The sequence below is a fragment of the Hyalella azteca genome, unplaced genomic scaffold (assembly GCF_000764305.2).
Source record: "Hyalella azteca isolate HAZT.00-mixed unplaced genomic scaffold, Hazt_2.0.2 contig10128, whole genome shotgun sequence".
In the NCBI taxonomy this organism is placed as follows: Eukaryota; Metazoa; Arthropoda; class Malacostraca; order Amphipoda; family Hyalellidae; genus Hyalella; species Hyalella azteca.
The window spans coordinates 283720-310493 of NW_025940175.1; the positions used below are offsets into that span (position 1 = coordinate 283720).

Here is a 26774-nt window from a genome sequence, read left to right on the forward strand (position 1 = left end):
ATTGTTATACGATCTCAGGGATATCGCATTTGTCTTATAATAGCTTTTGTCCTAGTATATATCGCTATAAAATATAATAAATATAATATATATAGCAATATATACAATATAATACATATAAGCATGTAGTATGCATGTACTTGCAATATTTTCAGGTACAGCGATTTGCGACGCTCAATTTTTTTTAAGAAAATTCCAACTTTCAATAAATGAAAATAATTACTGTTATTGCAAAGGATTATAAAGGTGGATGAAAGACAAAGATGCGACGAAGACGGGAATAAAATATTACTAAGAAGATTTTAATCAAAGCAAATGACGGGCATTCTACTCGCACTTTTTATTGTTCACTGCCGCATTTTATTAATTTTTGTTGCAGTTTTATACACTTAATTTTGAATATGACTAAAAATAGCATTTATGCACATTATGAATACTTAAAAGGAAAACAATATCACTCACCTCACTTACTAAATTAATGTCCCTTTTCTGATTAGTCTGCAGATCTCGAATTGATATAAACTTCAATCTGGATTTCCTCGGGGAAATTGCTACGTGAATCCTGCATGATCACAGGACTCTCCAGAACGTCCTGAGATTGTTACGAGTTTGTAAAAAAAGGCAAGTTCGTACCTCACTTAGCCAATAACTGGCGGCTTTTTTGGCTAAAAAGTACAAATTGGCTGCCAGAAATCGGCCGTTATTGCGCTTAGGCAGCAACGCGTACTAACCGCTAGGCGTGTGTAAGCGAACTTTGATAGAATGGCCTCTGGGCATCGACTTCTAAAACATGGCACACTTTCTTTTCAAAGACGCTTAAAACATGGCGAACGTCACACAACAAAGTTCTAAACATTGAGAACATTCTGAACAACAACGTTAGAATCATGCCGAACATCCGAAACATCGACGTCCTAAACGTGGTGAACGTACTGTACAACAACGCCTGCATTGCAAACGAAACAAGTGTGCGTCACTGCCGAGAACAGCTTCGCAGCTCTGCGTAACGTCAAGACTTTTTTTGCCAGCGACGTGGTTCTTGCGATCAGGTTTAGAGACGTCATCGAGTTAGATGGCGAGGACAAGTTTTTCCGGGCAACAGATCCGAGGCAGCGTCAAACAATATACGTTCCTTTGAGACTTCTCGGATACGTTTAAGTACGGGACACAAAATGAGGTAATGGTGTCTATTTTTGCTGGATAGATGTGAGGTATCATAGAGTTGTATAGATTATAGTCGCGTTATATGAGAGGGAAATTCAAACTATCTTTCCTGCATTGGTAGATTGTTTGAAATGTAAATATTTTAATTAGATTTTAGAATATCCTAGGTGCTTCGAGTTGGCAGTCATCAAAGAATATGAGTAGCAGATATTCTACGGCTTATATACTCAGTTAAATGATTGAGACTTCTTCTGAACGTTCCTCAATTTGGGTCATCCTAATCCAGTTTGGTCCAGCGAAAGGACGCAACAGAGCTACGACCACTTCTTCCTCCATGCTGTACGTCATATCTCCTTCATGCTGTGTGTGTCACAATTTTAGTTATACAACTTATTATTTTTTCGGGTGCAATCGTAAAAGAACTGATGACAACTATGGCCTACAGGCATGCTCATTGCTCATGTTATACGAAGCGTTGTGCAAGTCTTTCCGTCTTAGTTCTTGCTAAGGATAAACCTGGGAAGCCAAGCCTGTTGTTGCTCATGGGAACGAGAATGTAAATACGAACAAGGTGCAGGAGTCAGAGACTGGACCAATGCAAATGAAATTATTCATTGAACTGTGAAACTTTGCAAGTAAACACTTCAATCCGGTTCACTTTAGGCTCATGAGAAGCAATATGTGATATTGGCTGTTAAAATAGACGTTGTTCATTCCTCAAATACCACCTTTCGCCTACAAAAATCCCGATTAATGTACCTAACTATAACAGTTTTAAAATTTATTTTTTGTTGCATGGACTAGGAAACACACGAGTTCTTATTTTTCATCTAAAGAATTCCATCAGCGACGCAACTCGAACTCGCTTGTGAGTCATCTTCCAGCTACGGGACTTTCCCAATAAAGAGGAAATTATAGGGTACAGATTCCCTCCACAGTAAATGCTCGGCGTCTTGGGGAATATCAACGGCCGAAATAAATTAATGGTCAAGGAATGCCAGTTGGAAATTATTTGTTCGGGTATCCGCGAAATTTTTTCAGTTACACAAGAAAATCAAGATAATTAAACCAATAGACAGAAAAAAATATTACCTTACAATCCAAAATCCGTAGAAAAAATGTATTCTCAACCCTCCCTATATTCCATTTAGAAAAACTTGAAAAAGGCAGTTTTGCAGTTCCTCGAACTAGTGGGCGCGAGTCGCGCGACCTCGAAGATTCTTTCGACTTCCGACAGACTTACTGGAAACATTTAGCGCTGGCCTGTAGCAGGGACTTCACTAGATATTACGCAGAGCTACGATGCCTGTATCCGGTAAGAATATGCATATAAGCCCGTCAACGCTACGGACATCTCAGTATCGATGAAGACGTTGTGGTGTATCGTTGGCTGTGCTAAGAACTGTGAGTGTGCAGTTTATATAAAGATAATGGCAAAATCTCAACCAGTGATTTTTCCAAACGTGAGCAAATTAGAGAAAAATTAATTAAAATAACGTAAACTATTGCAGTTACGAACAATTCTTGGAGCACGAATAGAGCAAAAACAAATTTGTGTGACAGTTGGTGATTGAAGTCCACCGAAATTAAGTAAAGCAAGGGCATTAAATTTGGAATCAAGATTCTGACGCAGCACTTGAATTCAAGGAAATGTGATCATTTAAACTAATAATAGATCTAAAAATTTTCAGCAAAAATCGAAACTGCAAATGAAACGCGAGAATACTTGAAGATATTTTAAATCTATATATACAATAATTTAATTTTGAGGTTTACCAACCTCGTCTCGTTATTGATATGAGGTCTTCTGAATATAAAAGATATATTTCTACGATCTATCGTTAATAACCCCTTCTGAATTTGGAAAGAACGTCGAAATTTCAATGAAAAACATGCACTCATTTCAATTTGCGTTCAAGTTGCGATAAATCTGAACGATTGCGTGAAATTTCCAACTTATTCAATTTGTTTGTGGACAGTTTTTTGTAAGCAGGACAAGAGTGGACAATTCAATTTAGTTGCAATATCCGGTATCAGTCCATCCATTTAAGCTAATTCTGGTCTTTGAGTTTAGCGAGCAATAACGATTAATTAAAATCTTTATTGCCTCTTAGCGCAGTAAAAAAATCCTTTAGATAAAAAATGTTCAGCTTCGCTTTCGTACCCTTGTCCTAAAAGCGATCGAATTTCACTATCCTTTTTAGCGCATTTTCTCATTCATGGAAAAATTGCACTATTGTGCTCGCCATGTCCGTCTGTCTGTCTGTCTGTCTGTACGTCTGTCCGTCCGTCTGTCCGTGACCTCAAGTTTTCGTCGACGAGAAAATGCGCTCTCTGTCACTCACTGCAGTGAGTACTGAGTTATATTTTTCTGTTGTCTTCACAGATTACTAGACGCAAAGGTAAAAATATTTACATAAAGCCTGTTCTAAATAAAGTGAAACTAAAAAAATAATTTTAGCTTGTAAGACAAATATTTTCACAGCCATCGCAAACATGAAAAATCCATTGGAGGGCATGGTTGAGAAGCTCGTCTTCTGGAGAGGAGGGGTAAGTGAAAAATTCATAATCCAATAGCATTGATTTAAGTTTTAACAAATATAAATATTAATCTAGCGCTCGCATCCTTGAAAAGTTTATTCAATTTCCGAGAAGTCTGTTACATTCAACATCAAGTGGTACAGAAATACGAATTGAAAACTTGCAGAAGTGAATTACATTATTCACTTTCGTCGGGAGAAGAGTGTTTTGTGTTCTGCAGACATTGGGGTGGGTGAAGTACCCAACATGAGTAACTGAACATATGTTCGCACGTTAATAATTCTCTCAAAGAGGAACAGATCCAGTCCTGGATCTTTCATACTAAACAAATACGATTCTGGGTGTCTCAGAATGTCACTTAGAGTTTGAATAGTAAATTTCAAAGCATAATCAAAGACTTGAGGTTTTATAATTTTTAATTAGAGTTGAAATCATCTAAATTATTCGTAAATTTTGTTGCCAATCTCACGAGGAGCAAGAATATTAGTTCCTTTCCAAGTAAATAACAACTTTAAGCAAAAATAGCCAGTGGTTAAAGTTCAGAGTACCAAGATTGGCGCAGAGAGGCGCGGGTCCGATCTCAGCTCTTTGCGCAAGTTTCTGGTCAGAATCGGCAAGGAGGCCGGACGGTTAAGCACAGCAGAATTGTAGCAGTGAGTTGCGAGTTCGAGACCGCAACAAGCCGTGGATGTTCTGCGATGTTAACACGTTGACTACGATTGCTTCATCTTGTGCTGTTATTTCATTTTTTGTACTTTTTTTAAGCAGCGTTGCCAGACGGTCATTTTTTCCGGACAAATTCCGTGATTTAGTTTTTCTCAGTTGCGTTCGCCGGCTAAAATCTATGATAGGGATACTTCCTAATTAAATTTTAAATACTTCAAAAAGAAAATAAATGGAATTTATATAGCGGAACCTACAAATAAACTAGTATACATTGAATTATAGGCCTTTTTGGCCTTTTTTGTTCTCGGATTTGGCCGATTTTAGGCAACCTGAATTATGTACCACTACCTCCTGGAGAAATACATTTTGTGGTACGCATATGTACCAATACGTAGTCAACGTGTTGAGAATCGGCGACAGGCCTACGGCCTAATAAACGCTGAAATCGCTATTAAGTCTTTCCAACAAATTCCAATTCTCCCGTCAAGAGCTTGAAATTACACTTAACGTCATGTAAGAGATTGTGATATATTTTTTCGAAAAATACCGTTCAAAAATAGCATTATCTTCTTATGCGTGCAGGCGGATGTTTCTTCTGCAAATTATGGCTCAACGAGAAGTCAAGGTTCCGCCAAACCGGCCTCCGAAACAACAGATCCCGAGGTAAGTTCTTTTGCGGCTTGCATGTTTCAAATAAAAAAAAGTTCAATACTATCAAAATATTAATAACCTCAATTCTATTAACATTTTTGGCCGTAAAAAGTAGTCGTAAGATTCCAAATTTATTTATTAATTTCCCAGATGTTATGTTAGTTAGACGGAGTTAAATGCCTTCTAAAAATTTAATTGCTGGCATTAAAGGAAATATTTTTTGAGGTGACATTTTTCCATAACAGCCATCTTATGCTACGTAGTTCTTGAACTGAAGCCGGAATCTAAAAACCATGATTTCCTGTAAGCGAGTTATTCTCTGTTTTAAAATCCTTTTCGAATTTCAGAAAGGCGACAACACCCGGGAACAATGGAGCAACCCCATCGAGTTTCTGTTATCATGCGTGGCCATGTCTGTTGGGCTGGGGAACATCTGGCGGTTCCCGTTCGTGGCGTACGAGAACGGCGGCGGGGCGTTCCTCATCCCTTACATTGTTGTGCTCATCTTCATAGGCAAGCCCCTGTACTACATGGAACTTTGCTTGGGGCAGTTCGCCTCCAGAGGGTCGGTCAAGGTCTGGGAACTTGCGCCTGCATTCAAAGGTGAGAATAACATTTTTTTTATTCATGCTCAATGTATTGGAAATTTTCATGAACTTTCATTTGAATAGAGATATAAGTCTTCTACCCTACTTGATTAGTAAGACACCAAAGTAACTAAAATTGACAGTGAAATTTCTGGACATTTCTTCACTATTACGATGTAGTAGAGATAATTATCTCATTCATGATCGTTTTTAATAACAACCTAAAATACCACCACCCCAACCCCACACCCATCACAAATTTTGGAAGATTTACCCAATTATGAATAAAATGACCTAAGAAATGTGCTAAAATAGTTGCCTCAAACGTGAAAAATAACCAATGAAACGTACTAAAGTTAACGCACAACTCTATAACAGGTATTGGATACGGTCAGGCGATAGCTACGTGGTCCGTGGTCACATATTACGTGTCACTGATGGCGCTCACAGTCTTCTACTTCGTGGCGTCGTTCAAGAGCTCGCTGCCCTGGGCCACATGCGGGGACTGGGCATCAGAAGACTGCGTCGATACCATGGCTAACATCTCGTTGAAGGAGAACTTTCATCTTAAGTCATCCAGTGACGAGTACTTCAAGTAAGGAAATTTAATATATAATTTATTTAATATATAATTTAGAAATTTGTTCACAGGAAACGGTTGGCTGAAAATTTAAACCTCAAATGCCTATCGTGAGATAATGAATTATTTATGGTGTGTTATTGCGTAAAGTGCAGAAAATGTTTCATTTTCAACTTTTCCTTTTTACTTTTTGAGCTGAGTTAAAACCAATGGTAAAGCATCACAACTAATAAGCATTGAATTTTTTATAATCACAAAAATCTCCAATAATATTAAACCTCTCTAGTCACTTATTTTCACGTGAAATTTCCTTTACAGCAAAGAGGTTCTTCAAATTTCTCGGTTCGGTCTGGACCACGGCATTGATGCCCCCGAGTGGCGCCTGGCGCTGTGCCTGTTGGCGTCATGGATCGTGCTCTTCGTGGTGCTGGTAAAGGGCGTGGCAAGCTCCGGGAAGGTGGCTTACTTCACTGCCCTTTTCCCCTACGTCGTCTTGCTGATCCTGCTTATCAGAGGAGCTACTTTGCCAGGCGCCTACGATGGCATTCTGTTCTTTATTACGCCTCAGTGGCATAAACTCATTGAACTCAACGTAAGATTTCGCGTTTTCTATCATTCTATATCAATAAGATGGTATAGAAGTGCATGAGTACACCAAAATTTATTATATGCAAGCAATGCCACTCTAAAGTTATTGTTCAAAACTGAATGACCTAAATTATCTTGATTAATTAGTCAAATCTAAACCTTTGCACCTATTTTTCCCGCTCAAGTATTTTACTGTTATCAACGCTTTTCAAAAGCGTTGAAAAGAAATAGTTAAGGCTGTCAGTTACTTCTGAACTTCAAATAAAAATCTACTCGGTGTAAAGCTTTCAAGTTATGGATATCGGCACAAGAGCATTTAATGCCCCCTTGATAGTAAGCCATTTCGGTTAGAAATATCAACGTATTTATTAATTCTTACCGGTATATCTTCCTTCACAGGTTTGGTATGCAGCGGTTTCTCAATCTTTCTTCAGCCTTAGCGTGGGCTTCGGATCCATCACAATGTTCGCTTCATACAACGGCTTCCGACACAATGTGTACCGAGACTCCACCATCATCTCGGTGACGGACACACTCACTTCTTTGCTCGCTGGCTTCACTATTTTCTCGATTTTAGGCCACCTCGCCCATCAGCTTGGTGTGCCCGTGTCGGAAGTCATCAAAGAGGGAGGAACATCCCTAGCCTTCATCAGTTACCCCGATGTCCTGGCTCGCTTCACATGGGCTCCGCAGTTCTTTGCTGTGTTATTCTTCCTAATGCTTTTCACTCTGGGAGTTGGAAGTGCATCGGCTTTGACGGGATGCGTCATTACAATTATTTGCGACGAGTTCCCGAAATGGAACAAACCAGTCGTGACTTTGGTTGTCAGCCTTGCCGGTTTCTTCTTGGGGCTATTCTACGTGACGCCTCAGGGACAGTACATCCTCACGCTCGTCGACTACTATGGAGGGGTGAGTGTGTTACTCGTGGCAATCTTAAAATAAATTATTAACAATATAGTATAATGAGCTGCTGAGGTTAGTACATCTTCACTCTAATCGACGAATATTATGGTATGTGAACAACCGAAAAAAAGGGAGCGCTATTGATGGATCTACTTTAATTTGCCCAACAAGGTTCTCGCATTAAGAATCTATGCATCACAATATTGCCGATACGTTGTTCCAACCTTTTGTCTAAGGAAAAATATATCATCGTTAATGCTATCCGTTACTGAAGGCCTGGTAACTAAAGTAACTTTAAATAGACGAAGGGTGACCTCTTCATGGAAGCGTTTAGAAACTTTGGAATGGCGACTAGAATTATCGTCAATAGGCAGAAGGTGTATTTATGAATAAATAAACGGTGGACAGTGTTATTCATAACTATATACAGGGTACATAGAGTTCCGTTCTTAAAAATATTAAAAACCGTACCACATTTATCCTCAGGGCTTTATCATCTTCATCTTGGCGGTGCTGGAGGTGGTGGCAGTGCAGTGGGTGTACGGACTTAAGAGGTTCTGCATGGACATCGAGTTCATGCTCGAGCGCAAGACTGGCCTATACTGGAAGATCTGCTGGGCAGGCATCATCCCAATTTCCTTGATCATAATTTTCATATATACGTTGGCCGTGGCCAAGCCTCTCACTCATGGAAAATACATATTCGGCACGGGAGCTATTGGTGAGTTACTCATGTAGCTTATTCTAGTATCTATTAGTGTCATAAACGTCAATACTCACTCAATAGCTAATCTATAATTCTATTTAAGCATCTCTGTCGCAAACATAGCAATATAACTTACAATCATCGGAAAGCATACCATACCTCAAAAAATCCATAATAGTTTTTCTGTGCTGAAACTCTTTATGTCAATTTCCTTCGATGAACCCTCTGAGATTCGCACTATGATCAAATGTTTCACAATGATCATATGTTTCACAATGATAATATGTTTCATTATAATCATTTTCTAAATCTGTCAACTAACCCTCGACATTGTTCCAGTGTTCGGCCTGTTGCTGACTGTGGTCGCCATAGCAGTGGTGCCTGTTTGCTTCGTCGTAGGCCTCTACAAGAGCAAGGAACCTACTTTCTTGTCCTCTTTGAAGAATCTCTTCCGACCTTCAGAAGAATGGGGACCCCAAGACCCTTCACTAAAAGCCCAATACCTTCAGTTCATCGAACCATACAACGTAACAGAGTTTAGGCTGTTCTTGGTTTTAGTAAATTTTGGTAGGAGATTTCAGCACCGTGGCAAGACAGACGTCGATGGAATAGACAATCCAATGGGAGTTCATGATTAACTTTAAATCATTTTTTATATTTTCGAAACCCTTCTTGCATTATCAAGGCCAAAGAGAGCAACAGTCAGCAACCAGTGATAGATTTTCTTGTAATGCTGATTCCCGTCGAACGATTCGCTAAAAGGCTGGGTTTCTGGTAAAATCATGTTCCAGCATCTACTCAAAAAATGAAAAAGATAAATATTGTTGACCTTTGAAACAACCATTTTTTCAAACATTTGTCATTTCACTCCATTGTCTAAATTCGTTTTTGGTACCAGTCCATCCCGATATCATCCGCATTCGAACATCACGAATTCATCACCATAAAAATCGAGTACTTTTGCGCGTTCTTGTGTCAAAAAACGGTAAAGACTCATTTAAGTTAAGGTAGAGTCATTATTTATTGAAATAAATGTTAACATATTCTTTACATTCTCACCTATGTGAAGCATAATGATTCACGGTGTTGGGTGCCATTGACATTCACCACATTATGTAAACTAGTTATAGCTAAGGTCATAGGGTGTGTTGTTCTAAACGCACCCCACGATTAAACTCTTAAAGCATCGATCGAATTTTTATATCCTTGAAGCTTAGTCTAGCTAAAATGCATCTTAGAATGACTCCAGGCAGTCAGTGCAGGACTTTCCCATCTATTTCTCGTAATTCTAACGTTTTCTCTCACTATGAAAACAATTAAAATGTCATTTATTTCTACTGAATCTCCACCACAGCCATTCCTCAGTTTGCTTGCAAATTGTGCCTTCAGCTGCGACCACCGTAGCACTCGGATGGATGCCGAAGAAATCCCAGAAAAACAGTTTACATTTATTCTTTCAAGTAATTTTCAAAATTAACAACGCTCTGTTAGAAGAATTACACATACAACGCAATTTTTAAGGAAGGCAATTCTTTACAGTCACGCTGCATAAAAAGCAACTTGAGCAGAAGAATAGAGAGGCGAAGATCAAGATGATTCACTTGAAGTAGAATATTACAGAAGTGTTAGCCTTTGAAGGAAGGCAGAATTTGAGGTTTCATACATAAGCCAAGATCCTCGCGTAGACCTCAATAATAAAATGAGAAAATAACACGAAATAACTGAGATTCGTTACCCATGAACTGTAATTCCAAACTCTGTCATGCGCACAAACATAGTTACGCTGAGGCCAGTTTAGTGGTACGCACTTTCGGGATTATGAACAATTTTTATTCCTTTTTACTTGCCTAAAATATATCCAACAACAGATCATCTAGAAAAGATTCGCGACTGTAGCCATATGACACCCACCTAATCACATCGGCTAACCGTTAAATATCATACACTACACTCAATTGATATGTGATTATCAATTGACCGATGCACTAATTGATATATTGTTGGTGCAGCATGTAAAATAATTTGAAACTAGTTATGATAGTTAATTGATAAGAAAGAATTTGCTGAAACGCGCCAGGAACCGTGTGGTACTCGATAATATCAAGTTTTAGAATCACTACACACAATATACTTATAACAAATAATGATACAAAAGCCGACTCGAAAATAGACTTTGGCCAGCATGATGAGATTCCTCTGATAAATGAGGGGATTCACAGCTTGGAGCAACATTGATGGAGCATGACCGGTGAACGCAAAAAGGAAATGAAATGATCTTAATTAATCGAAAAAGTACGAGTAAAATTACGCTATGTATAGCTAGGATATTCTTCATGCATTTCTTCATCATCGTCGTCGTCGGCGACGTCATACCGCGGATGATATTGCTGATTTGGATCGATTTTCTCCTTGGACAGGAGATCTACAATAGCGTTGAGCAGCTTGCCTTCCTTCGAGTGCTGATCCCAACGTGAGACGTCAGGATGACTTATTTTATACTCCAGTACGGCGTCGAGTTCCTTCCTGAGTTTGCGGATGACGTTAGCGACTTGTTCGGTGCACCTAATCTTTACGAAGCCGTCGACGTCAATGGCGCCTTCAGCTGCCACGTACTCAAGGCGCTGGCCGAACAGAAGCAGCGGGTAGTTCGGAACGTTCGTAGCGTCGAACAGGAATACCTGCAAAGTATATGAAATTTCTAATTAAATTTTGTCGTCATTCGAAATACTAAATCAACTTCACACGATCACACATTTCTGAACACACATAGGCAAAAATAGGGATGTAACGATCGTCAGGGATGTTGATACAAAACTATGGTTTAAAACTATAGTTATGTATGACATTAAGAGCGATCAAAAAGAGGGAATCACCGCATGGCTCTCCAAAAAATTACAGTTCACGAGGTTTTAATCAGTTCACAAAAAGTTACAGTTCACGAGGTTTTAATTACCCATCACAATTGGAAAACCAAAACAGTTAACGCAATCTACTTCATATGTCAGCTCATAAATTATCATAACTTACACTGCTCATCTTCAGTTTCTCCCTGAAGACCATCCACGGCGATTCGAACGCTTGCATTTTATCGTTGACGCATTTAGGATGGAAGAGAACGCGGTTGTGGTCGGCGGTCCTCATTATTTTTGGTCGCTTTGAGGAGGACTTGCCCGTGCGCTTGAGGCACGCCACGTTAGGGTACAGACCGGAGGCAATAACGGCGCGCACTACGGCAACGTTGCCGGAGTTAAGATTAATTTCGATGTCGGAGCCGCTCCGTACTTCTGGTGCCACAAATTTGTGGTCTTTGAGTAACCCGAAGAATTGGTCTCGCATGCGTCTGGCAAAGACAAACACGTAAGTTAATGATCTTCAAAATAAACTTTTTTTTTAATTATGAAAATAGAAAACAATAGATAATGAGAAAATACATAACAGGACAACGATTAAAAATGAAAATGATTTCCAGGAAAGGCAATTTTTTTTCAATTCCATATTTCTGATATACCGTACCCACATGCAAAAAATTATACGATACATTTATTGGCCATTTCAATAACATGTCTGATAACATTTATTGGCCAATAATAACATGTCTGATTTCAATAACATGTCTGAACCAATTGATTCATAAATAGTTCCATGAAACTTGTTTTTCACTGAAAAGGCCAAATGTGCCGTGAAAATTACGAGGCCTGATGTTATTTTTTATTAGCATTGCATATGAACGCCATTTTTGAGAAAATTTTTTAAGTGAATGCATTTAAGTGATTCTCTTAACAAGATAACCTTAACTTCGAACGCCACATACTTGATCTGCTGTAGCACAGACGTGGAGAGGAAGTTCTTATAGCAGAAGCTGTTGTCGCGGTTGTCGCACGCTTCCCTCCAGCTGTCAAAAACTCTCACGTACATCAGATGGTCGCTATAAGTGTTGCCTGCAAATCGTGCCTTCACTTGGTCAACCAACTTCTCCTTACCCTGTAGCAAAATATTGAACATAAATGCCACGACATCAAAACACGAAAATTTCAATTTTGCTAAGCGAAACGGGGAATAAGAAGATAGATTTTAATGTTCAAGTCTAAATGACACTTGCAAACAAAGAATAATAGCTCAATATTATGAAGTCTAACCGGAATCGTCAAAGTTTGAAATTTTTACGTCTTCAGGTGGCAAGAATAATATATAATTATTCTTGTATAAGCCATATAATCGAAAAATATTATCATTAATTGCATTCAGAAACATACTTTCATATTTATTCATGAATCGTAGAAAAAGCACAATACAGATAAACCAGCAGCATGGCCATCGCCATAAATTAACTTCGTCATCTCTATTGGCTAAGACTTGAGCCTTTGCTTATGGATATCGTCATTCTATTGTGAATGTTATTTGTACCTTGTGACGTGGTAAATTGAGATACCAATAAATGAAAACTAAATAGCAAGAATCAGCAAAGGCAGAAAATCGAAAAACGACTCGCCCACCAAGAGCAAAATGGAAGGACCATTGAAATAGGAAAACAAGAAAGCTCATCATGGCCCAGCGAAAGGACACTAAAACTGTGAAAGAGGCCAAGACTCACCAGAGGCACCACGAAAGGCTTCTTGAAAGAGAACAAGGCTCACCAGGGGCACCACGAAGGGCTCCTTGAAAGAGAGCAAGACTCACCAGGGGCACCACCAAGGGCTCCTTGAAAGAGAGCAAGACTAACCAGGGGCACCACGAAGGGCTCCTTGAAAGAGAGCAAGACTCACCAGGGGCACCACGAAAGGCTCCTTGAAAGAGAGCACGGCAGCGACGGTCAGGATGGGGTCCACACAGGAGAAGAAGGCGCTCATGAGGAGCATGCGGCCCGTCAGAGGATCGATCGGCAGCCGCGCTAGATGGAAGCCCAGAGGCGTCAGGTTCTCATCATCGTCTAAAGCATTAATGGCTTCTAATAACTGTGAAAAAAAGTCAAATTAATGACTGAGAGGAATGAAATTCAAAAAATATATATAATCTTGGCTTTTGCCGGCACTTCCTCTCCATGGTTGGTGGCACCAAAAATTTTAGATCCGGACTTTTAAATGACAAATTATGGCACTGTCTATGTAAACTTGACAATTAAATTCGCAATTAATTGTTGTATGGAGTATACCAGCAAACTATTGGAGAAAGATTCCAACTACAAAACGTAGAAATAGATCTAGACAAAATATGACAAATTCATTTGTCATGATCATATTTCTTAAGATTTCAGCCATTGTGAGCTACTGGCAGATGAGCGCGTTGCCACCAATATTCAATGAGTATTACGAAACTTTTGAATATTTAGTTTTAGTAACATTGCCCGACGAATTGTATGTTCCACATGACTCGCTTCTGTTTTCGGTATACGTGTGATTTGTGGCAATAAATTATTAATGCAGTCCTGATTGACAGTCTGCGATGCATCAATTCATAAGTTAGGGCAGTTTTATAGACGAGAGGCAACATATACTCAGCTTACACATACGTACGTCGTCTTTAGGATGTAAAAAAATCATATTATGACATTGAAACAATCTACGAATAAGATAGTAGCTGTGTATCATGTACTCAACTGTCAACAATTACCTTTATAGAAATTTTGAGCACCTCTTCGTCTGGTGACTGCATTAGTTTCTGTAGGAAAGGCAAGGCTCTACCAAGTTTGAGAATTTTAACATTCAAGACGATTTCTTCCAGCCGAGTGCGTAGAATCTCCGGAAGGGGATATTCTGCGAGGTTTTGTTCTCTGATGCGGGTGAAAAGATGATAGCAAACCCCAGCCTGCACTCTGCAACGATATTAATCAAGTGAGGTCGTCTGGGGGCAATCTCTTCAGCCGAGATCTCTTAACTTTAAAGACATACGGTACGTGGAAAAATGTAATTTAAGGGTCAAACAAATCAGAATTTTTGCATAAATGCATCAATAGTATAAAAATGAATTATTTACAATAAAGGATGCCAAGGACGACGATGAATGCCGGGATTCCGTACCTTATTTCTATCTAATTTTAATTCTTCAGCTATGGATACCTCAATCTAGGTAAATGATAGTCGTATCTAGAGGTCTGGATACCAGAAATAGCGTCAGCAGACAAATGTTGAAACGTTGGTGGATCAACAAACCTGCCTGCCCTGCCTCTCCTCTGGTGAGCGTTGGCTTTGGTCACCCACTCCGACGCCAGCGTCGACAAATTCGAGCTTTTATCAAAGTTGGTCATTTTGATATAGCCGCTGTCGATGACGTAAACAATGTCATCAATCGTGATGCTCGTCTCGGCAATATTCGTGGCAAGAACAACCTTGCGCACACCTGCAAATTTTGAATAATTTCTAAAAATTGAATGGAGAATTGAGAAAATAATCATTTGTCAGTGCCAACATAGATTCAACGAGGATGAGTCTGAACTTAGGAATGGAGATTGTTGAATTCATTGCATCAACTTATTCCATAGTTTAATTACGCAAACCTGACGATTATACCACAGAAATATATCGATAGAGAGCTTAAATATGAGCAAGCAAAAATACGAGGCTTTGCAATAAATAAAATGGGCAAAAATCACTTTTCTATAAGACTGGCCAGATGGTCAGTCTTGTACGAGTCTTTGCAATACGAGTATTAGCAATAATAAAACGAGCAAAATTCACTCTTCTATAAGACTGACCTGATGGGGGATGATCGAAAACCTCCCTCTGGTTGGCTGTGGGCATGAGCGAGTGCAGTGGGATGACCAGAAGCCTCTGGCCGCGAAGGAACGAGTCCTCGTCCATGAGTTTGTTCAGTGTCGAGATATCGCCCCAGCCTGGCACAAACACCAGCACGGCACCAGGAGGCTGGCGGCAGATGTGGCGGAGTAGACTCACTATGAGCTGAGGGCAAAGCTCTTCGCTGTGCGGCTTCCGGAGTTCATAAGCAGCACCTCTTGATATCGCTCCACTCGCTTCCTGAGAGCTGATGATTGAAATTATCTCTGAAATATCATAATAATTAATAATATTTACGTAATACTATTACTACGATATGAAATATTTACCAACAAAATATTAATAATAATATCTATAAATATTTTAAGTAACTTCATAACTTCACAAAATTTGAACTCAGAGATAATTAGTGAAAAATTAATCGAGCAAGAGTGTACCAATAGTGTAATAGAGTAGAAAATGAGTACCAAGAAAATAAATAATTCAAGTGACTATTTTAGGAGTAAAATGTAATAACATATCAAGAAAGATAAATTCAAGATTGCATAAATCAGATTATATGAAAAGGATGATAATTACCGATTCAATAGTTTCCATGTTTTTTTGAATGTCAATACAGCTACTGAAAAGCAAACAGGTTTACTCTAACCAATACAATCTATGAACAATAACAGTAATTATAATAAGGTGAAACAAGACAAAATTTATTAAATTAACTATAGTGGTTGCTCTGTGTATCATGAGTTACAATCTTTTGATAGAGAAAAAATCATGAAAATAGAGCCTACAAAAATCATGAAAATAAAGCCTACAAAAATCATGAAAATCAAGCCTAAAAATCGTGAAAATAAAGCCTCCAAAAATCATGAAAATAAAGCCTAAAAATCTTGAAATTAAAGCCTAATACAACCATGTTAATATAAATCACTGATAACTGGTTAATGTGTCCACTCACTCGACCCACGGTAAGACGGTGTTTCTAAACAATTCGCTACCTGACGAGCTCTTGTTGCGCCGCTGAGCCCAGATAGGCTCCTTGCCTTTTGGAGGTGGAAACTCGAAGCTGTGAAACGAACAAGAAATTGCGAGTTTTAATGTCGAACATTGACATTTCACTTCAGGAAATCATCAAAGATATATGATGATATTGCCAAGAAAATTATATAAATCAGCCTATAAACATTTCCTTGACATTTATTATCATTTTAAGAACGGGGAAAAAAATTATACACAGAAAATTGTATTAGAATGTAAAAAATATTCGGCTACATTATTGATGAGTAAAAGACAAGAATGACAATATATACATCAGTAAAGTCGTTTATAAACATCAACACTTCTTGATATAGTGATAAAATGACTCAAAATTTTGAATAAATTGACGTAATTGTGTAATAAAAGTGAAGCTCTGAAAACTCACCGTATAGTATCCAGGATGTCTTCCAAGTAATACTCAGTGACCGGGAAAGTAAAGCCAGGAATATGGATCATGGGACAGCCACCATAGTACTCGGAGAACTTCTCGGCATTCAGGGTGGCGCTCATCAGGATTAACTTCAAATCTGGTCGCTGTTCAAAAAAATACGAGCATTAATCATCACATTAAATAAATTGAAATTATCTGTAAAATCAATTTAAAAGTATAACAAGAAACTCGGCTACACTTTTCCACATAGTACAGCAATCAGTACATGATCGTAGCAGACTATTCTACTTAGCATTCATTCTCATACGCACAAAACTTCGGGCCTCAGGGCAAACCTACAGGAAAAGTTCTTAATTTGGTGCATCTTGAAGATGCACAATACAGAGGGGGCCAAATAGGAAAATCAGTTATATATTCTTTCACTACATTTGAGATTGAAGCCCTACATAGGAGTACTTTCTTTTCACTAGTTCTAGAAAACCATAATTATTAATCATCGTTTCGAGTCAAAACTTCCGTGAAAAATCCTTTAGCTACATGTCAAGACACAAAGCTTGAGGCTCCAAGTTGAACCTTAGGTAATAGATCCTTAGTAATGGCGATGAGGAAGTCCGACTGCGTGTCACGCTCGTGAATCTCGTCGAGCACGAGATGTGACACCGAACTGAGGAGAGGATCTCCCTGCAGCATCTGCAGCACGATGCCCGTAGTGCAGTACATTACACTCCCTCTACTCCGACATTTTACACTGAAAAAGAAGACGTGCGATTAATAAGCAAATATTTCAGAGAAGATGGAGTAGGAACTCTGAAGAAGTTCCGAGAAGGAGCTTATTTACGACCAGGTAAATTAGAAACAAATTCCCTGCAACAGCTCGAATACATTTTCAGTTTAACCCACCAGAAGTTGAAATAATTATGTATAAACTTCGTAATGGAGTGTGATATATTAGCAAACACATTTTTTATAGAATTGAATATTGCTTTTCAGACATCCGCTTAACTTCAAAGATACGACCTGGTACGGGAGTGCATGTAAATTAACTTCTCCAGCTCTGTATCGCTAGATGCCTATAGAATCACACATATTAAGTCATGAAAGACGTTCTTAACAGTGACACCTCACAACTTTAGGAATTAACCGCCAAAGATGCCAGCAACTGAAGAAAATTTCTATTGTGAAGAAATTTGAAGGCAAATGTTGGGGAGTGCTCACGCCTCAAGACGAATTTGGTATCCGACGCTGTGGCCGAGGCTCTCGCCGCGCTCTTGGGCCACGCGCTGAGCGACGCTGATGGCAGAGATGCGGCGCGGCTGCGTGCATACCACATGGCAGGCCGACCCACGGCCAGCCTCCACTTCCTGCTCCATCACGAACTGGGGAACTTGAGTAGTCTTGCCACAGCCTGAAAAAGAAAGATTAACACTTCATTTACTGCTCGTACAGCTCCCCTGTTATGCAAAAAAGACTTTCCCGACTCTACGTAGGCTCCAAGACAAATGCCCAATCTATCATTTGTTAGGGTGCTTGTACACGGGGACGGTAGTCCCAGCCAGTAAGACTTGCAAATATCAACTGACACTGTTCACCATGCAATTTGCTTCGGGTGCACACGCTACTAGCCCCGAATGAACCCAGTAACCCTCTACATGATGCCATTAGCATGATAATCACTCACAGTAAGCAATTGAAAGTTATACTGGCTGCCACCACTATCCCTGTGTACAAGCTACCGTATTATACTTAGGGACCTCTACCAACTACCAACCCAGTCGGCGAACGCGCTGTCATTACAGCCGCTTGAGAAAAATCAGTCCTTCATCTTATATTTCTGGACAAATTCTGTAAATGTTACTCACCCGTCCTCGCGTCTTACCAGTTTCTCCACTAAGCACAACCACTTGATTGTTCTTCACGAGCTGTAAGATTTCTTCCTGCATTGTGTAGGATGGCAAACGCTTACGAAACTCCAGCATTTTTTTGTACCTAGGAAAGGTGCAGAAATTATACAAAGGTTTAATTTTGCGCAAACGAAAGCTTTGCACAGAATTGCCTTGGTGTGCACTAAAGTGCATTGACCATGAAAACTGCAGTGCTCACTGCAGTGAGTGACAGAGAGCGCATTTAATCGTCGACGAAAACGTGAAGTCACGGACAGACGGACAGACAGACGGACATGGCAAGAGTCTGAAAATGTTTTTACATCGCCTGGATGTAAAAATGTACAAAAAGAGCAGCAAGGGATGAGAAAAACAAAATTAATAGGTAGTATTTTTTCCAGAAAACATATCTGGGTTGCACTGACTTCCAACATGCCTTGATTTCTCAGTTCAGATTTTGTCAAAATTTGTCATCGTCACGAGAATGATATTTTTATATCAAGTTCTGATAAAATCAACAACAGAGGTTTCTTTGAATATGCATTAGTGAGAAATTATAACCACCAACTTAACTTTCCATAGAACTGACTGTAATGAGGATTCAAATTATTATCACATATAGGTACAAAAATAGCATGTATTATTAGATTTTAGTGCATAGAAGAGAACCTTGTAACATACCTCTCAGTTTTCCTTAGTTCAATCAGCTCTTCCCGATATGCACTGTCGAGTTGAGAGTTTTGTTTCAAGCTTTCCAAAGTAAATTCCGATTTAATCTCATCTTCCAACTGAAAAACGGGCACATAAAATTGTGTTTATCAATTCTTAATTTATTACTTTCCTAACAATACAGCATTTATGAAAAACTGTATCCAAACTTAGAAATATACAGTAATCAATGTTGGAAGACAATTACCATTATCAAGATTAGCAAATACTGTAATATCAAATAACAAATCTTTGGTTGTGCAATTAGTATATATTACCTGGTTAGCGCTAACATTGTCCATGTAGGCACGCTTGAAAGCCGAGTCTTTCATCCCATCAATTGTACGAGTATAGGTTGAGATCGCTTGAGGCTGTTGTTGCTCTGGTTGCACCAACATCTTTTCATCTGTACATTTCTGCGAGTGCTGATCAGCAAGCCATTGTTCAGGGTGGCTGAAGCTATCGTGATCAGAGCTACCAGGTCGTGAATCTTGTCTCCGTCCTATGTGATGAGGAAAGTGGCAATGTCAACAACAAATTCATCTGAATTATCAAAATTAAAATGCCATGAAATTCCAGAAAGTATTGGAGAAGATTCTTAAAAGCAGCACAATTTTCTAAGGGGTTTACCTTATTTAATTCAAACCCTGTATTTGTATAAGAAGACTTCGGAAATATTACTGCTCACTAATTTATACTGACAAAAATGATCTCTCAAAATTACAGAAATTCATGCCACCAATTATACAAACCTTTTGAGCCACCAATAGAATCTAAAACACGATCCAGAGACTGAGCTTGTTCTGAATCCATGGATAAGCTTGCCATAAGATGCTTGTCACTTTTAGAATTTCTTGCATTATCTCGGTACCACATGCCTGCAAAATTATGTAATTTGATACAAATTTTTAATCAAATATACATACAAATCAAAAGTAAAATCAAGTATATGATTTGACACAGAATTTAAAGTGAATAGTTGACATCAACATAAACCAAATTTCAGCAATAAATTTAATTGAGTTGCACATAAAATGTTGCAGGTCTTCCTGGAATAGTAACTTAAGTCTTATTCTTGCTCAAAATCATTCCAATCTGGCCAACAGTTTGTAAAAAAATACATGACTTGAATGAAAATGGCTGCATGATTCAAATTTTTCTACAACAAACTCTTTAGGGATTTTGCCTTTAACTAGTTATGTTAAAATTTGGTCAAGATAAATGTAGATTTGCTGAAAAATGTTATTTTCACTAATAAATAAGATATAGGTAATACAACTACCTACAAGGCAAACTAACTCAAGGTGAGAGCTGTTAATGAATGGCATGAGAACTCTCACCAATCTCTCTGCCCCGTAGATGGGGTGGAGGCCTTGGTCTGCCTGCATTCCCTCGTCCAGATTCATCCCGGTGCCCACGTCTGTAGTGATCACTTCTGTCCCCTGAGTGAGGTCCAGTATCTGAGTCAAAATGTCTTCCATCACGGTTTCTGTGCCCTCTTCCTCGTCCCCTGCTGCCACGGCCTTGGACTGAAAAAAATAATAAACTTATAAAATTGAACATAATCAGAATAGGTACCTACTTTTTCTAAGATTTTTACTTAGTTGGCAGTTGACACTAACAAGAAGAAAAACTAATAGGTAGAAGATACAAAATTCTTCTAGTGGAAATCTCCAAAGCTCAAAAAAATTTCACGCCTTCCTTGAAGCACAATCAGAAATTCTGAGCTCTATATAACTGATGGCTTGCAAGTCCAAAGTGACTTCTTTTCAATGATTTTGGAATCTTGCAGCTCAACCATGCACATTTCTTGGCAAATAGATAAATAAAAATTCATCTTCTATCAATGCCAATAATGATGCCACTGTACTTAAATCACTGGCCTTCATTAGAAATAATTAATTTATTAACAACACTGAGCCACATCTTACTAGAGTAATCAAAAGAGCTTTGTAGCCATAATATGGTAATTGAAAAATTCCAAATTGTAGTTAACAATTTATATGACCAGTATAATAGGGCTTTTAGGGAAGTGTGGCAATATTGATTATAACTAGTGAAGTATATGCCTCATAGGCTCATAATACCTGCCCTGCAGAGTGGCAACATATGTGTCACAGTGTCATTGACACATTTGACACCGACAGTAGTGTGACTCTAGAGGTTCTATAAAAAGTTGAACAAGTGAAATTTTTGTTTGTAAAGTAGATATATTCCACATATAAATCTGGAGTATTGGGCAATTGGCAGAATTTCCCCAGTATGTTTTACTTCAAGTAAATACTTATGTTATGGAAAATTTTCTAAATTTGTGGACAAAAATGTACCAGTTTTCTTATCTTTTTATAAAGGAAATAATGCTATACTTAAAACAAATGAAATTGACTACAAGCAGACTTTTTTTCTCATTTATAGGTGGCTTCTGCAAAGTGCAATCCACCCAATTTTTTAGAATTGTTTCCATGCCTGCAGGCTCAAAATTAATGCTTAAAAATTTTAATCATATTAATTGATGATCCATGTTACCTGTAGAATTCATTAAATAAAGTTATAACTAATAATAGTGTAATAGTTGCTTATACATAATTTATATATTCATTTTTATATAATAATTGCTTGCAACAATGAACAGAATGCTCATAATTATTGTCATAACAGGACACAGGTTAAATTTCTTTCTCTTTTTGAGTCTTGATTAATGCATTATCGCCATTCGCCATTATGCAATATTTAATAATTGTTAAAAGATTATTACATGAACAAGAACATGGACAATTTTCAAATCATATGCACATAGTCATAGTCTCATAGATGATATGGTATACTGGTATAGTATAGTAGGTACTATCACAAATCACAATTATACATATAATACAATTTCATATTGAATAAAAAACTAAATAGGCTTGAGCCTAGAGGTACGTAGGTATTGTAAACTGGTTACAGTGGTTAGGCTATAATAAATCATATTTTAAAAATCATTAATTATTTAAATAAAACTTAAAGAACCTACAGAAACTGAAAGAGTCAAAGAGCTATTCAATTGACTATCATCTTCATCAAAAATCTAATTCATGTATTATTATAAAGTAGGCCTATTATATAATTATAGTACTGTTTAGAATTTTAGATTATCTCCAGAATACAAATTATAGGCATTGGCCAATGGCCATTGGACAGGAAACTGTACATTTGCACTCACTGAGTGACTTACAGTTACAGAATACCTACACGCTACAGACTTTGACTTACAGAGTACTAGCTACCGAGTACCGGGTAGGGTAACAACGTAACATTGTAAACTAAAAAAAAGTGTTGTTAAAATATATATAGAATGGTACTTGAGGGAAAATGAATTGAAAATGATACTTACTGTAACGAACAAATCCTCTATAACCTCCTGAACCTGAATTCATATTGAACTGTTCTAAGAACAAAATATTAAACACGTTTTTGCTGTTCCAACATCTAAATTATAGTACAGAATTTCATCTCTGGAAATAATGTTGGGAAAAATATGTGTTGTGGTGGTTACATTTACCCCAGTTGTAAATTCTAATTTCTAAGTAGCTATAATTATGTAGACTGCAACGAACTGTGGCCTGTGCTAGTGCTACTCCTACTGTACTTAGTAAGTTAGTGTACTAGCCCTAGTCTTGTAGTCATGTTAGCTAAGTGTGACACATCGATCTATTTCGAATTGTCATTACTATAGTGCTGCAAATGGTATGATTTGGTAAAGGTTTTTCTTCTTTAGGTAAGGGTATTTTCATTGGTTTTAACACGTTTATTGTTTACATTTTTTTAATTGTGATTTTATATTGGATACCTAACTGGTCTGATTCGTATTGTAAAGACAACCGTCAGACTGCATATCGTAGCAGACGTCTATCTGCCTCCGTCGAGTCGGAAAGTCGAATGCGGTGAAGTCAAGTTAAGTCAAGTTGGCTATAACTTGAACCAACGTGCCAAGAAATTCGATTATGCAGAAAAGAAGTTCAAAAGTCATGAAGCATCTGCGCTTTCCCGGCGGTAAATGTGCATTGAATTTTTTTTACTGCACAAAAATTTATAGAAGCAATCTTGCGACGATTAACAGTAGTTATCAAACACCACCCACCTTCCCAGCGGCCCAAATGAAATAAAATTCCACTAAAGCTCGGTACATATTAACGATTAAGAGGCAGCATTGGCAGTTACGCTGTGACTGCTTTAAAAGTCCAAGTCTGGAGGTTAGTGATCACAAAAAAAAAGAAACCTAACAATAGATGGAGCAATCTTTTTGCGTCATCTTCAATAGACCCATATTTTTGTGTAGACTTCGTATTTCAAGAACGTCAATTTTATTTCAACAAAAACCGTGGCCCGTATNAATTTTATATAGATTGACTATACGCACTCCGTTCGGCGCGGCAAGGAAAAACTACTTCAAATCTTATGTGATTTATTTATGAAAACATGAGCAAATATTTATGTAACATAAATAACATTCTTAATATCTATACAATGCTGAATGCCAACGAAAAGGGAAAAATTCTTCAGGAACAATAAAAAAGAAATCCAGAGCAAATAATAAGAAATAATATAACTCGTTTGCTCGAATCACTTGAATCATTTGAATGACCAGTAATTAATAAGATATCCGGAATTGTAATGAATAACACAGAAAAATATGTACTTGCATGTCCCAAGCGGACTGAGCATCACGGCTCACGGTCAGGTAATTACGCATATTAACAAAATGAGACGCTGTTCGTAATTTGTTTACGCTGTTCGTAACTTAGTTACGAACAGCGAGGCTGCCTGCACGCAATGAAAACGAAAACTTGACAAGAAAACGAGCGTGTCATGCGGACCCGTATAAGATGAAGGTGGGCTTGCTCGGTGCGCTCAACTCAAGGACAAGGTGCACAATTTTTTAGTACGGCACCAGTGTGTTCCCAATATATTTTCAATTCAATTTGAATTCGAATTAGCGAATTTGTCCCCGTTTCCTATAACTATTCATCTTCAGAAGAAAATGAATGTTGAATGGTAAGTTACTTCTTTGTTGTTACTTCTTTGAATGTTCTGTTGAATTCTATTGACTTCAACAACGCCACTGCTTGCGTACGAGACGTGCCGACCTAAGACGCTCGTCCTGTATGTTACCTCAAGCATCTAAAACAAACGTACACGGTAGAGACGATGTATGGAGTTATACATTTTCATTTGGAAAGTTTGCATATATGTAGTTGTAGACTTGTAGTATAAATGTAGTTATACTATGTAGTAGTTATATGTATGTAGTTATAAATTATCAAAAGTTCTCGTTTAGAACACTTCTACAAGGGGTAATACAAAATAACTCTTGTATTCTAATAAGAATTCTTACATAATTCTTTCATCGTATATATATATATTATCAAAACGAAAAATATTAAGTTATTACTTTACAATCGAAGGAACAGAAAAGGGGTTTATTTGCAGCACAGAAAAATTTCATTTGGAATATCGAGACCGAACTTCATGTAGAACAATAGTAAAATTCTACCTGACTGTACAATGAGCACCTAGAGCGTTGGCACAATAAAAAATTCGATGACGCATAACTTCAATTAATCGCGTGAAAACAATAAATTTTCATAATAACATACGTTTTTAGTGCAAGCAACTCTGACATCGCATCTTAGTCAGGCGCTGCTGTAATAGGTGCCCCAACTCTTGCTGGTCTGACGCATCAGCCATGAGCACTGAATGAACAAATAATTTTGGATTAACATAACAGCGTAGTTTACTATTTAATTCTGAATTAAATTCAAGTGTATTTTCACCAATTTTGAACGACTTGAGAAATTCGTTCATGTTCCCAGAGTTGAACATATTTAAATCTTCGTTTTAGACTCCGTAGACTTTATTGATTCCGAGTTGACTTTCATTTCATGTTTTCACTGAGGTTAGGACGTTAATAAAATCGGAATGTAATGGTAGGCAGTTGCGACGATATGCTATTGATTTAATGATCAGTGTTTTAAATTACTAACCAAATTCATTCTAGCCATTATAATTTATCAAAGAAATAAATTTAGGTTTCATTAATGTAAATATGACTTCTTTAGCCTCAATAATTACACGCGGTTCTGAATAATTTTTACGATCGAATTCACATTATGACATTTATTTCAATCCTTTAATATTATGCATTGCACTAATTTCGTTCATTTTGCTCACTTCCTGCTGCGTTCATTATCCCAACAATTTTTCACTTAGAGAAGCGGATCATTTCATAGTACTTAGCTAAAAAGTATGGTTGAACTATACAAGGTTGACCCACGAGGATTTCTGTCTTTCAGTTCAGCTTTCTTCAGTTCAGTTCGTCACTGAGATTGATAAACGTAAACAATCCCGTCATTCCCATAACGGAATGGTTGACTGGTTTCATCGCATTCCAGTGAATGGTTAAATGCCCTTCTGACGGTCTTCATTTACGAAAAATCGTCAGTCTCGCACCTGCTCCCATCGGTGACTTCTCGGTCCGTTCGTGAATATGGACGTCTACCTCGTAGTTATATACGAAGCGTCCGTACCTAAATACCGTGCTCCGAAAATCCGGCCTTTTAAAAGTAGATTTCATTCTACTTCGTAACGTATTTTTATCAATCCACTGCCAGTTCAACATCTCGCCTCAATTCATTCCTGAACCATGAGGTCTCAGTCGCTCCAGCACGCCTCAGAACCATCATTCCATTATAGGTACCGTTTTTGTCGTCTTCTACACTTTGGACGTACATCGATGGCTTCGAGCTGCCGAGACCTCTAACACTGGGCTTGGCCTGAGAGCACCGGCCAATACAGTATATACATAAATTCTGGACATCATCGCTTGGATGAGTGGCACGAAAAACATGGTACAATGTTAACCATGCCTTTAATAAGCGCAGATTAAATTTGCTTTGTAAAATAGTCCCTTCAAAACGGTTATAATTCAAAAATATTGCAGTATTTTTGTACCATTTTAGCCTGTAAAATCATTGCTATTATCTGAAGCTCGTAGGGAATGATTTTGGCAGTTAAGTTGGACTTAATTTCGTGTCGATGAAATGGTAACAGTATAGCGTTAATTTTAGCTTAGATATCTCTTTATTTTAGTGAGCCTATTTGAGCCTGCTTACTTTACAATTCTTCACAATTGCCTTGCTTTATACCAATTATCTTTGAAAAAGTACAGGGATCGGTTGAACATTGCCGGGAGCGCGGTAATCGCTCCGACTTACACGAGTTTTCTCTACATCCGCAGCGGCATTTGTTCATCGAATAAAATTTATCAACTGTTCTACTGATGCGGTTAATTAATTGCATATTCTTTATCGATTCGTAAACAAATCGGAGGAATGAAACGTTTTTTAAGTCGTGTAGAGGATAATAAATTATACACTTTTTTGCTATTGCAAAATGAGTATTCTCTCGTCAATATATTTAAATTCACATGATAATTACATAGTACAAATTGCTTCGATTTATAATCTGAAAATTATACTAAACACATTATTTGACGCTCAGTATTAAAATTAATAATCAAGTTTTTTGAACTCAAGACACTTGATGGCTGTGCAAAATTTCGAAAATCAGATGTAAAATTAATTGTTTGCACTTTACACAATTCA

The 26774-nt window shown here is 37.9% G+C and overlaps 2 protein-coding genes across 2 annotated transcripts; one reads left to right on the forward strand and one right to left on the reverse strand.

Moving 5' to 3' along the window:
• The first annotated feature begins 3595 nt into the window (after positions 1 to 3595).
• Positions 3596 to 9577, forward strand: LOC108674058 (sodium-dependent nutrient amino acid transporter 1). Its single transcript, XM_018161957.2, has 8 exons — positions 3596 to 3714; positions 4954 to 5034; positions 5370 to 5625; positions 5988 to 6204; positions 6508 to 6781; positions 7177 to 7689; positions 8170 to 8404; positions 8729 to 9577. Exons 1-8 carry the CDS (start codon positions 3661 to 3663, stop codon positions 9025 to 9027), a joined length of 1929 nt encoding a protein of 642 aa, XP_018017446.1. The 5' UTR covers positions 3596 to 3660; the 3' UTR covers positions 9028 to 9577.
• Positions 9578 to 9825: 248 nt separating this feature from the next.
• LOC108674057 (ATP-dependent DNA/RNA helicase DHX36-like) lies at positions 9826 to 22710 on the reverse strand. The gene is made up of 17 exons (XM_018161956.2): positions 22505 to 22710; positions 20472 to 20660; positions 19884 to 20009; positions 19410 to 19633; positions 19105 to 19211; positions 18420 to 18529; positions 17759 to 17948; positions 17117 to 17291; positions 16538 to 16686; positions 16073 to 16180; positions 15078 to 15364; positions 14536 to 14722; positions 13997 to 14198; positions 13153 to 13341; positions 12201 to 12370; positions 11417 to 11729; positions 9826 to 11067 (listed from the first exon to the last, which is right to left on the reverse strand). The coding sequence occupies exons 1-17, from the start codon at positions 22545 to 22547 to the stop codon at positions 10699 to 10701; spliced, it is 3138 nt and encodes a 1045-aa protein (XP_018017445.1). The 5' UTR covers positions 22548 to 22710; the 3' UTR covers positions 9826 to 10698.
• Positions 22711 to 26774: the final 4064 nt, after the last annotated feature.

Bases quoted from the DNA above. Each gene is read 5' to 3' on its own strand.
- LOC108674058 (XM_018161957.2), top strand. From the start codon at position 3,661: ATGAAAAATCCATTGGAGGGCATGGTTGAGAAGCTCGTCTTCTGGAGA. The intron at 3,715-4,953 runs GTAAGTGAAAAA...TTATGCGTGCAG, and splicing joins TCGTCTTCTGGAGAGGAGGG to GCGGATGTTTCTTCTGCAAA. The intron at 7,690-8,169 runs GTGAGTGTGTTA...ATTTATCCTCAG, and splicing joins TCGTCGACTACTATGGAGGG to GGCTTTATCATCTTCATCTT.
- LOC108674057 (XM_018161956.2), bottom strand. From the start codon at position 22,547: ATGAATTCAGGTTCAGGAGGTTATAGAGGATTTGTTCGTTACA. The intron at 17,949-18,419 runs GTAAGACGCGAG...TTTCTTTTTCAG, and splicing joins TGTGCTTAGTGGAGAAACTG to GCTGTGGCAAGACTACTCAA. The intron at 16,687-17,116 runs GTTCAACTTGGA...TTTTTTGAACAG, and splicing joins CTAAGGATCTATTACCTAAG to CGACCAGATTTGAAGTTAAT.